The 12,693-nt window shown below is 34.7% G+C and overlaps 1 protein-coding gene across 1 annotated transcript; it reads left to right on the plus strand.

The window, feature by feature from the left end:
* Positions 1-8,791: 8,791 nt before the first annotated feature.
* On the plus strand, positions 8,792-9,865 carry LOC149956149 (zinc finger protein 862-like). The gene has a single exon (XM_090166782.1). It carries the CDS (start codon positions 8,792-8,794, stop codon positions 9,863-9,865), a length of 1,074 nt encoding a protein of 357 aa, XP_090022908.1.
* Positions 9,866-12,693: the final 2,828 nt, after the last annotated feature.

A 12,693-nucleotide genomic window follows, 5' to 3' on the forward strand; every position in this document is an offset into this window, starting at 1 on the left:
GGTATAATTAGGTTATTCCAATTAAAAAAAATAACAATCAATTTTATCTTACAGCTGACTTGAGTTAGTTCACAATTACTTTAACACTTTCAGTCTTAAGCACGCACTGTTCATACACTTAAGTCCATTCACTTACGTTCCAAACGCGAAACACAATTTAACTCTTTTCTGACCGAAGACCGAACATACTAATTAAAACCGCAAAGTTACCTCATAACTTTTGACCGACACCAGGACCCCGTCCAGTAGTATTACGTCTGACAGCCAAGAACTAAGAAAGACTAAATCTTCTAAATTGACGGCAACGGCCTTATATACCTTTATTTCGTGTTTTTTTTTACCCCTCGAGATTTGACTAAAGTTCGGAAAATTGAAGAGATTATATTTTTTACCAGGTTTGATTGATAGTTCTCCACTCGGTGGCGCTATATTATTACTTTTATATAGTTTCCGCGGGTGTTTTAAATAATTATCCTTTTTCTAAGCGTTATTGAAAGGTAAAAAACCCACCTTATCATAATGGCTCGGCGGTAAACTATCTGCATTGTAACGATGCGACCCGAGTTCAATTCTTGATCACGATCAAATAAATTAAAATACTCAGATATTTAATTAAATATAATCTTAATATAATTTATAAATATTTAATTAAATAAGATTAATATAATTTATAAATATTTAATTAAATATAAGATTAATATAATTTATAAATATTTAATTAAATATAAGATTAATATAATTTATAAATATTTAAAATGATGTAGAATAAATTATAGTACCTAACGTTATAACTTTGTAAATGAAATTCGCCAAAGCTGTTTTTTAGAAAAACACCGTAACTTAACAAGCGTTGGTGGCTGAGTGGTTAGAGTGAATCTCTTGCACGAGGCAGACCCTGGGGTCGATTCCCGGCCGGCGCATATAAATTGCAAATTGATACTAAGACGAATACCGTGAACAATTGGTGGAAACCCTGCCATTGGACGTTGAGAGGTTGCATAACACTCAGCATTCGGTCCGTCCCAAAGTCATTAAGTAGAAGCTGGAGAGAAAACGCCCGTACAAACACAACATACCCAACATCCACAACCATAATCACACGAACTCAACATGCGTAAGCATCAAAACACAAGCACAACAAACTCAACACTCACAACCGTCATAACACGAACTCAACATTTACAACCTACGCATAAACATTACAAAAACGTAATACACCAAACCGTTACGACGGTGAGCGAAAAAACACCATCCAAACCGCAAAGCAATCCGTTAACGCTCACCGTCACACGGTGGTTTTACCAACCCTTCGAGAAACTGCGTACGCAGTGATTACACTTTGCACCGAAAATGCGAACGCGTTCGCAGGCCTGACAGACAGACATATGTATAACCCCTCGGAGAGGTAAAAATGGGCGAAGCGTTATATTGTAATGTTCCATACGTAAAATAACTATAAATATTAAAACTTTTAGCCATGGTTTATTATAAATTGTTAAATTTTAAGGAATCACTTGTAACAGTCACTCGCTGAAGAAGGACCACGGTCCGAAAGCTCCGAATAAAATAAAGTTTTTTCTAAGTCATGAAGTAGCAGCTTTTTTTAAATTTAACAATCCATACGTAAAATATTTTCGAAAAGATAAATGTACAGTCTAGATAGATAGATAGATAGATAGAAAAATAATTACAAAGAGAGGGAGATAGATAAATATAAGTAAAGATTTAGAAAGATAAAAATAAAAATTGATAGATAGATAGATAGATAAATACAGTAATAAATAGATATAAGTAAATAAAGTTAAAGATATATTAATTTTCAAATATAATACTACTACTAAGAAGGGTTTTCAAAATTGGTAAACAAAATGTTTTAATTGAATATAAATAATAAACGCTCAAATAAAAAGCTCAACGTTTTAACATTAAAATTAAGTAAAATCAATCGATTGGAAGCGAAAGTATGCCTTTTAAAAATTGATCGAATCGGTGCTAAAATAGTTTAAATTAACGTAATAATTGAAAAGTCTTCGTTTAATCTTTAAATAACGAGACATAAACTTGCTAATCATATCTTCGCTCAAGTAAACCACGAATTAAAACGAAGTAAAGTTAACAATAAAATTGGGTGGGACTCGTATAAAATAAATCCAACGCCACGTTTTGACGGTATGACTTTTCTCCTCGTTGATACAAACGGGAGGTAGGCCACTGGTAGGCCCTTTCTAAAATAGCGAAAATTCGATTAAAATGAGAAAATTATCTAGTAATGGGAGGTAGGCCACTGGTAGGCCCTTTCTAAAATAGCGAAAATTCGATTAAAATGGCAAAATAATAGATTAACGGGAGGTAGGCCACTGGTAGGCCCTTTCTAAAATAGCGAAAATTCGATTAAAATGAGAAAATTATCTATTAATGGGAGGTAGGCCACTGGTAGGCCCTTTCTAAAATAGCGAAAATTCGATTAAAATGGCAAAATAATAGATTAACGGGAGGTAGGCCACTGGTAGGCCCTTTCTAAAATAGCGAAAATTCGATTAAAATGAGAAAATTATCTATTAATGGGAGGTAGGCCACTGGTAGGCCCTTTCTAAAATAGCGAAAATTCGATTAAAATGGCAAAATAATAGATTAACGGGAGGTAGGCCACTGGTAGGCCCTTTCTAAAATAGCGAAAATTCGATTAAAATGGTAAAATAATAAATTAACGGGAGGTAAGCCACTGGTAGGCCCTTTCTAAAATAGCGAAAATTCGATTAAAATGGGAAAATAATAGATTAACGGGAGGTAGGCCACTGGTAGGCCCTTTCTTAAATAGCGAAAATTCGTTTAAAATGGGAAAATAATGTATTAACGGGAGGTAGGCCACTGGTAGGCCCTTTCTTAAATAGCGAAAATTCGTTTAAAATGGGGATAATAATGTATTAACGGGAGGTAGGCCACTGGTAGGCCCTTTCTAAAATAGCGAAAATTCGATTAAAATGGGAAAATAATGTATTAACGGGAGGTAGGCCACTGGTAGGCCCTTTCTAAAATAGCGAAAATTCGATTAAAATGGGAAAATAATAGATTAACGGGAGGTAAGCCACTGGTAGGCCCTTTCTAAAATAGCGAAAATTCGATTAAAATGGAAAAATAATGTATTAACGGGAGGTAGGCCACTGGTAGGCCCTTTCTAAAATTGCGAAAATTCGATTAAAATGGCAAAATAATAGATTAACGGGAGGTAGGCCACTGGTAGGCCCTTTCTAAAATAGCGAAAATTCGATTAAAATGAGAAAATTATCTATTAATGGGAGGTAGGCCACTGGTAGGCCCTTTCTAAAATAGCGAAAATTCGATTAAAATGGCAAAATAATAGATTAACGGGAGGTAGGCCACTGGTAGGCCCTTTCTAAAATAGCGAAAATTCGATTAAAATGAGAAAATTATCTATTAATGGGAGGTAGGCCACTGGTAGGCCCTTTCTAAAATAGCGAAAATTCGATTAAAATGGCAAAATAATAGATTAACGGGAGGTAGGCCACTGGTAGGCCCTTTCTAAAATAGCGAAAATTCGATTAAAATGGTAAAATAATAAATTAACGGGAGGTAAGCCACTGGTAGGCCCTTTCTAAAATAGCGAAAATTCGATTAAAATGGGAAAATAATAGATTAACGGGAGGTAGGCCACTGGTAGGCCCTTTCTTAAATAGCGAAAATTCGTTTAAAATGGGAAAATAATGTATTAACGGGAGGTAGGCCACTGGTAGGCCCTTTCTTAAATAGCGAAAATTCGTTTAAAATGGGGATAATAATGTATTAACGGGAGGTAGGCCACTGGTAGGCCCTTTCTAAAATAGCGAAAATTCGATTAAAATGGGAAAATAATGTATTAACGGGAGGTAGGCCACTGGTAGGCCCTTTCTAAAATAGCGAAAATTCGATTAAAATGGGAAAATAATAGATTAACGGGAGGTAAGCCACTGGTAGGCCCTTTCTAAAATAGCGAAAATTCGATTAAAATGGAAAAATAATGTATTAACGGGAGGTAGGCCACTGGTAGGCCCTTTCTAAAATAGCGAAAATTCGTTTAAAATGGCAAAATAATAGATTAACGGGAGGTAGGCCACTGGTAGGCCATTTCTTAAATAGCGAAAATTCGATTAAAATGGGAAAATAATGTATTAATGGGAGGTAGGCCCTTTCTAAAATAGCGAAAATTCGTTTAAAATGGCAAAATAATAGATTAACGGGAGGTAGGCCACTGGTAGGCCCTTTCTTAAATACAGAAATTTCGTTTAAAATTGTAAAATAATCGATCAACAGAAGAAACAATCGATTAATGGTCGGTGTGTCTCTGGTAGGCCCTTTAAAAATATCGCAAATTTTAAATTTTGAAATTGTTGATGCGTTGTCTAAATATACAAAATATTAAGTAATAATAAGTTTAGTTTGATTTAAATAAGGCCAATCTGTTCAAACACAGCGTAAAATGCAAAGGAAACAATCATAAAAAGTTGACTCAATTCGCACTTATCTTGGCTAAAGGTAGGCCACTGGTAGGCCTTTTCGTTGGTAGGCCTTTTAGTATTTGCCGTAACACGGCCGTCTCGAGATCTGCTTCGCGCTCATAGCGGCCCAGGCAAAGATTTCCTCTCCTATGTATTTCCGCGAATACCTTCTTTTAACACTAGGAGCGCTGTCTGAGCCCCCCCTTAAATGTAAAAAATTAGCGGGATATTTAATAGTTTTCTATGGCGGTAAATTCAACTAGTTAATCCTTTTTGCGTTGTTTTTCAAAAACTTCTGGAAAGTTTGGGATATACATCTTATGATTTGATCTTTATCTAATAAGTTTTCATTTAAAACATTTATTTAATTAAAGTAATATGCTTATATTGAGTTTTATTAGTTAATTGCTAAGCCTAACCAAAGTTTCTTTTGTTTTTCACAATTTTCAAACCAGTATTCGCATTTTTTATTGGAATTTTAAATAAATAACCACAATATTATTCATATTATTTAATAAATACCTTTATTATTCTTTAAATTAAGTTCACATTTCTCAAACTTAAGTTTTAAAATATTGCCTATTTTTAATTTGCAAAAATGCCCACCACAAAAATTTGTTGTGTTCCATTTTGTGAATCTAAGAAGAATATCAATGTATAATTTCATCAGTTTCCAGTTGATGAAAGTTTATGAAAATTGTGGACTAAGAACATATCTAGAAAAGATTTTGGGGTCAATCAAGCTTACGCATCACGCAAGATTTGTTTGTAGTGGGACATTTTAAGGAAAGTGATTACTATCAAGGTCTAAAGATCCGCAAATTAAAGAAAATATTGACATAGGAAACATATGAATCTATAATATCTATTAGAATAACTTCATTGTCTACAATATCTTGCGTGTCATACCTCCTTAAATCTGGTTTCCAGTTTGTCATGACAAGAAATTTAACGAGCGATGCTATTGAAATGTTTTTCAGCATTCTCAGGAAAATGGCTGGAGGGAATGACATGCTTGATGCAAGAGAAACTATATTCAGTTTAGAATCCTACCTTAAGAGAGGCACTATATCATTAACAAAACCTAAAACATCTAACGTTCCCCAGACAGCTTCACAGATCTATCAGCCATGATTGATACTAGACTCGATGGATTTTCAACTATTTTTAACGGCAATTAAGTAACGTTACCATCTGAAGTTATGAGTACCCAGATACACAGAGATGCACCTTACGGCTAACAAGTATCGCATACTTGGCTGGCTATGTAGTACAAATCCTAGAGGAAAAACATTTTTGCGAATTGTGCCTTGAAAATGTATCACAGCCTAATTCTGACTCACCATTAGTTGGATTGATAAAATTGTCCGACAGAGGAAACCTTAGGTATCCGCAGCAAAGCTTTATCATGTTAATGGCTATAGTAACAACATTCATAGAGAGAGCTGTACCCTATCTCCGGGATTCACCTGCCATTTTAAAAAAAAACATTGAAATCCACTTGTGGCCAAAAATTGCTCTATGCCCTTACATCCAATGTGATTTGAATAATAATCACCGAATGAAATTGCTGATTTAATTTGTTGAAAGGTCGTACTTCCAATTATCACAAATATTACCAAAACTCTGTCCGCAAAATATGAGAAAGTGAAAGAACTTGTGCATAAGCCTCTTTCTTGAAAAGTACTCAAGTTGTAAATTTTAGTTTTCTAAATTTTTAGTCGTGTATCATTCAGTGGGAAATTCACATTGGTTTATTATATTTATCAGATTTAAATACCTTCCAATTTTCCATCACTATTTTCATTCATAGTGATCTTCCAAGTGTCAGTTATTTAATTAAAATTCATTTATTTCACTACTTTAATTAAAATAAATTAAATAAAAGGCCTCTGGAAGTTACTACATAGCAAAATTACAGCTGTAAGGAGAACCACGTGTTTATGTTTACATTTATATACACAGTGCCGTCTTTCCCATTGGACAAATAGGGCACTGCCCTAGGGCCCCAAGGTTCTGGAGGGCCCCATTTAATTTTTATTTTTAAAATATTGTTTTCTCATTTTCTGTATTAGTATATTGTCTATTCACATGAAACGTAATTTTTCATCCGTAGAATATTCAGGCTCGGAAACGACTGAAACGACGATCATTAGCCGTCGTGTTTCTTGCTTTACTAAGGAAAACCGAAATTAAAATGTGCGACAAAATTACGTCTTGGAGGAATAAAACAAGTATACAGGAGTTGCGGAGAGCTGCGAAATCGGTTTCGTCAGTGACCGTGAACTCGCGGGAGACGGAGGGGTTCAAACGCGACTAGCGCCAACTGCATACGGAATTTTGCAACTATTCTCATTTTATAGCATTGTTTTCGAGTCATCTGGTTTGTTTTATTCCTCCAAACAAATACGAGTCATTTTGGAAAAAAGGCGCAAGGAATTTAGAAATGTTTCAAAACAAACCAGACGACGCGAAAACAAATGATATAAAATGAGAATAGTTGCAAAATTCCGTATGCAGTTGGCGCTAGTTGCGTTTGAACCCCTCCATCTCGCGCGAGTTAACGGTCACTGACGAAACCGATTTCGCAGCTCTCCGCAACTCCTGTATACTGGTTTTATTCCTCCAAGATTACGTGTGGCTGTGAAGTTTGCGGATTAGTATTACGGAGTTTTTTTTATGTACAGCAGCACATTTGATTTTGAGGTATTATTTTTCACATACTTTATGAACTATAGCATGGTAGAAGGCAGTTAAAATTAAAAAGAGATATTAAGCAATTACTGCGATTATAAGAACGTTTAACGCTCCGTCTAGATGTTCCAATGACCGACGGACGGTCGCCGCGGTCTGTACTCTGTAGACGTTATTTAGAATTCACAAAATCAAAATTTTGGTAATTTTTAAGACGGCGCGGCGCCATAATACTGCCGAGCTTGGATCATATTAAGTATTATTTTTATTTTTAATTGAAATTACTGAAGGATCTGAATCATAATTACGTAACTTACGTTATTGCCCGAAAGTCCTAAATTTTTAATCCTTCTTAAACTAAGTACAGTAGACGTCGCGAAGAAAGTCTTTTATTTATAGATGAAACTACTTGAAAACCAATAAAATAGTACTCATGACCAAAATTAATTAATTAATGTTTTGTTTCAAGATTAATTTTATCTAGTACATACCTTTTTGTGGATAAATAAAATGAAGCGGACTTATATGAGTGGATATTAAAAGAGGAAAAAAGCCTCAGCGAAGGAGAAGAATATTAGTAAAATTCCAAAGCTAACATCTTGGCTCAAATCAGATGAAATGACTGTTACCAGTACCAGTACTTCTGGAAACACTTCATCGCCATGTACATCTGATAATGCTTCCTATCAAGAATTTACTCCAGTTGTAGATAATTGTAAAGAACCAGACATACCCGTTCCTGCAGATACAGGGGAAGTAATGCGAGTTCTACAACAAGAAATAGACGTGTCGTTTACTACAAAAGACTTAGAGAGTCTCGTCACAGATATACCTGTTTCTGCAGATTCCAGGGAAATAGATTTTCCGACTCCTAATTCTTTAACGGCCACGAAGACGGATTTGAAAAATTACGTCACAGATCCTGGTTTATGGACTATTAAGGATAACGACACCTTGGAATACTGGATTCGTCAAGGACCAACTTCATGTCAAAACATTGATTCCGACTTTTCTAACTCATGCAGACTATGTGTCGAAGTCGGAGGACACAAAACTATGTCACGCTATTTATCTAAGAAGGTTTTCAATCGTGAATTACGAAATGGCGAGATGGTTAAAAGGGAATGGCTACTTTATTCACCTTTTCAAGGTCGTGTGTACTGCTTTGTGTGTCGTCTTTTGTCCAAGAAAGAATCTCCATTTGCAACATCTGGATTTAATGACTGGAAACACTGCATTTATATAGAGGCACATGAAAATTCAGAAGAACATCGCAACTGCATGACAGCTTATTTGATAAGACATAAAGAAATCGGAACTGTGGATTCCATATTAACTAAGCATCATCGTTCAGAACAAGAATACTGGTATAAAGTGTTAGACGTGTGGTTTCTGTCATTCGCTTTCTAGCCTCAAGGGGTTTGCCGTTTCGTGGTGATAACCAAAGAATTGGATCAACCAAAAATGGTAACTTTTTAGGTATTCTAGATCTTTTGAGCGAGTTTGACCCTTTTTTAAATGAGCATTTAAAATTGTACGGAAATCCAGGAAAGGGTCACACGTCATATCTTTCAGCTAATATTTGCGAAGAATTTATAGAAATTATGGGGCAAAACGTTCTTAGTGTTATTCTAGATGAATTAAAAAAATCGAAGTACTATTCTATAAGTGTAGATTCAACTCCGGTTATAACCCATATTGATCAACTTTGTTTTATCGTCCGGTACATGCGAGGAAGTGCAACTGTGGAGCGTTTTCTCAAGTTTATACCTATATTTTCTCGTAAATCAAAGGATCTAGCAGACACGGTTGTGGATTTCTTAGACGAAAATGATATACCGTTATTTAACTGCCGTGGTCAATCCTATGACAACGCCTCAAATATGTCTGGGCGATATACTGGTTTACAAGCACGAATACGTCCGTTAAATGAGTACGCCATCTATGTTCCTTGCGCTCGACACAGCTTAAACTTAGTAGGATTAAAAGCAGCAGAGTGTTGTCAACAATCTGTAAAGTTCTTTGACTTTGTTCAACGTTTATATTCATTTTTCTCGGCATCTACACATCGATGGAATATTCTAGTATCAGCTTTAGGAAAGAATCTTGTGGTCAAACGTCTGTCGGACACGAGGTGGTCAGCTCACTTTGATGCTGTACATGCCTTGCTTCAAGGTTACGAGAAAATTAGACACGCATTGGGTTCTTTATCAGATGACATGGACCAAGATGTAAACGCGAGGAGAGAAGCCATAGGATTACAGAAAAAAATGGATAACTTGGAAACGATATTTCTGACAATTCTTTGGAACGATATTCTCGGAAAAGTAAACAAAATAAGTAAGGTCTTGCAGTCGGAAGATATAAATATACTTACTGCTACAAGTCTTCTTGAGTCTCTGAAATCATATCTTCAAGAAATTAGAGATAAATTTATTGAATATGAACTGAAGGCCAAAAATCGGTGCCCAGATTTGGATTACAGTGACGTGAACCGAAGGGAACCAAAACGAAGTGTACGTATAACCGCGTATGATGGACCAGAAAAAAAAACCGTTCTACACAAAAGTGAAAAGTTTAAGGTGGAAAGTTTCCTCCCTGTTCTGGATTCTCTGAAGTCTGACCTGGAAAAACGAGCTGAAGCTTATTCAATCTGTTTTCGTTCTTTAGCCAATTGAAAACTATAACTTCTAATGAACTGATGGAAAAGTGTAAACATTTGGCTAATGTTTATCATGAAGACATTGAGTATAAAGACCTTCTAAGTGAATGCAATCATTTGAAGCACTACACTGACGAAAATTGTAAGACTATTAATGATTTGTACCGAAAAGTAATTTTCGACGACTTACAATCAGTTTTTCCGAATGTTGAAATTGCCCTCAGAATTTTCATGTGCATGATGGTGACTAACTGTTCTGGTGAACGCTCGTTTTCACGATTAAAACTTATGAAGACTCCGCTAAGAACTACTATGGGCCAACAGCGTTTGAACTGGCTTGCTCTAATTTGTATGGAAAGTTACGTTTTAAAATCCATTGACTTTAATCCTATTATACAGTCATTCTATGATAAAACATTTCGCAGATGTCACGTTGATGTGAAATAAAAATGTATTTTCAAAAGTTTCAGTACAAGGCGACTATTTAAGTTATTAAATTAAGTCCCTTCTCTAACCAGGGTAAATAGAAAACAAAGGCTGTTGGTTGACGATAGACTTAGCACTGGAGGTTAGAACAAGTGAATATGAACCACCGATGGACTGACTTTTGGTAAAAATAACGAAACATGATAGATAAATAAATTATGTAGGGGGGGGGGAGAAGCTTAACCCTAACAAATTTAGAAAAATTAAAAACGTCGAGAAGAACTCGGACCGATAGGTCTTTGAGTAGGTTAATTTTTGACTTGGAGGTTAGAAACTTGGTTGGGCTTAATAGGGCCCCCGCGCACCGCTTTGCCCAGGGGCCCCCCAATCATGTAAAGACGGCCCTGTATATACAGAAAACGTCGACGGCGACTTCTGGCTCTAGAATAACCAAATTTTAATAACGTTTTTCAAAACTTTACTTTGCGTTAAAAAGTCTCAAGAGGTGTTTAACTTTTTTATTATTAATTAACTTAAATAATACTAAAAAAATATTTTACAAAAAATTACACATTACGCGATAATAATTGAAATTCCAAAGTTCCGCGCAGTTCCTCCCATTCGATAACATGGCTGCGAATTTTCTCAAGGGGGGGCTAGACTAGCGCCAGAAAACGATGTGAGAAGTTTTTGAACTAATTTCCCATACGCGATTTTCGTACGATCGCCTGGGCCGCTATGAGCGCGAAGCAGATCTCGAGACGGCCGTGGCCGTAATATCGGACTTTGCCAGAAATTGCCATGCAGATAAAACTATCATCACAACAAATAAGTAAGTAGAATTGCATAATAATTAAGTAATACTTAAGTAAATAATGAAGTCATTAAAGATGAGTAAATATATGTATTGTATTTTTCATATAAACAAATGGCCTAGGCTTAACTAAATACAAGTTTAAAAAAATGGCACACCTGTAATAGTATTTCACCCTCACTTACCCAATACTGACTAATTATACTTAGAGCAATAATAAGGGTGGTTAAATAATTTTGGATTAAATAGTTTTATTTCTGTGGGAAATTGGCATGAATTAAAGTAATCGCGTTGAACAGAGGTACAGTGTTTTCAAGTTGCTTTTAAATATAGTTGAAAATAGGCATTGTTTTCACTCGTTGATTATGGTAGAGGATGGACAATTTTCATTTAGGTAGTTTTTTCAAATTTGAATTTGAAATTTTAATACCCTGCACCTGAAGTCTGAAACGCTTTGTAGGTTAAAAATAAAGTGGTTAATTTTTTTTGGGTTCAATAGTTGTATTTCTGGGTGAAACATTTGCATTTATTAAAGTTATCGTGTTGAACGGAGCTTCAGTGTTTTCAGAATTAAATGTAAGCGAAGTTGCCTTTAAATATAGTTTAAAATAGGCATTGTTAATCTGTGTTCACACATAGATTATGGTAGGATATAGAAAATTTTCATTTAGGCAATTTTTTTTAAATTTTGATATTCTGCACAATATATTATCATTTATTTAAAACTCAAATTTGAAAAAGTGGTCTAAATGAAAATTTTCCATTTTTTACCATAACCAATTGGTGAACACAGTCTAACAATTCCTATGTTCAACTATATTTAAAGTCAACTTCACTTACATTTAATTCTCAAAACACTGAAGCTCCGTTCAACACGATACCTTTTAATAAATGCAAATTTTTACCAAGAAATACTACTATTGAAGCCAAAAATATTTAGCCACTTTATTTTTAACCTACACAGCCTGTCAGACTTGGGGAAGGTTGTTTTTAGTGAGGGTTCAATCACATTTGAAAAAAATTGCTTGAGCTTTAAATAAATGGTTATAGGGTGCAGGATATTAAAATTTCAAACTCAAATTTAACAAAACTACATAAATGAAAATTTCCCATCTCCTACCATTATCAATAAGTTAACACAGACCGATAATGATTATTTTTAAATATATTTAAAGCTAATTTACATTAGGTTTAATTCTCAAAACACTAAAGCACCGTTCAACACGATACCTTTTAATAAATGCAAATTTTTACCAAGAAATACAACTATTGAAGCCAAAAATATTTAGCCACTTTATTTTTAACCTACACAGCCTGTCAGACTTGGGGAAGGTTGTTTTTAGTGAGGGTTCAATCACATTTGAAAAAAATTGCTTGAGCTTTAAATAAATGGTTATAGGGTGCAGGATATTAAAAACTCAAATTTAACAAAACTACATAAATGAAAATTTCCCATCTACCATTATCAATAAGTTAACACAGACCGATAATGATTATTTTTAAATATATTTAAAGCTAATTTACATTAGGTTTAATTCTCAAAACACTGAAGCTCCGTTCAACACGATACCTTTTAATAAATGCAAATTTTTACCAAGAAATAC

The sequence above is a fragment of the Leiobunum rupestre genome, chromosome 2, assembly GCF_980474605.1.
Source record: "Leiobunum rupestre chromosome 2, qqLeiRupe1.1.hap1, whole genome shotgun sequence".
NCBI lineage: Eukaryota > Metazoa > Arthropoda > Arachnida > Opiliones > Sclerosomatidae > Leiobunum > Leiobunum rupestre.

Excerpts from the sequence above, each read along its gene's own strand:
- LOC149956149 (XM_090166782.1), top strand. The coding sequence starts at position 8,792 with ATGGGGCAAAACGTTCTTAGTGTTATTCTAGATGAATTAAAAAAATCG.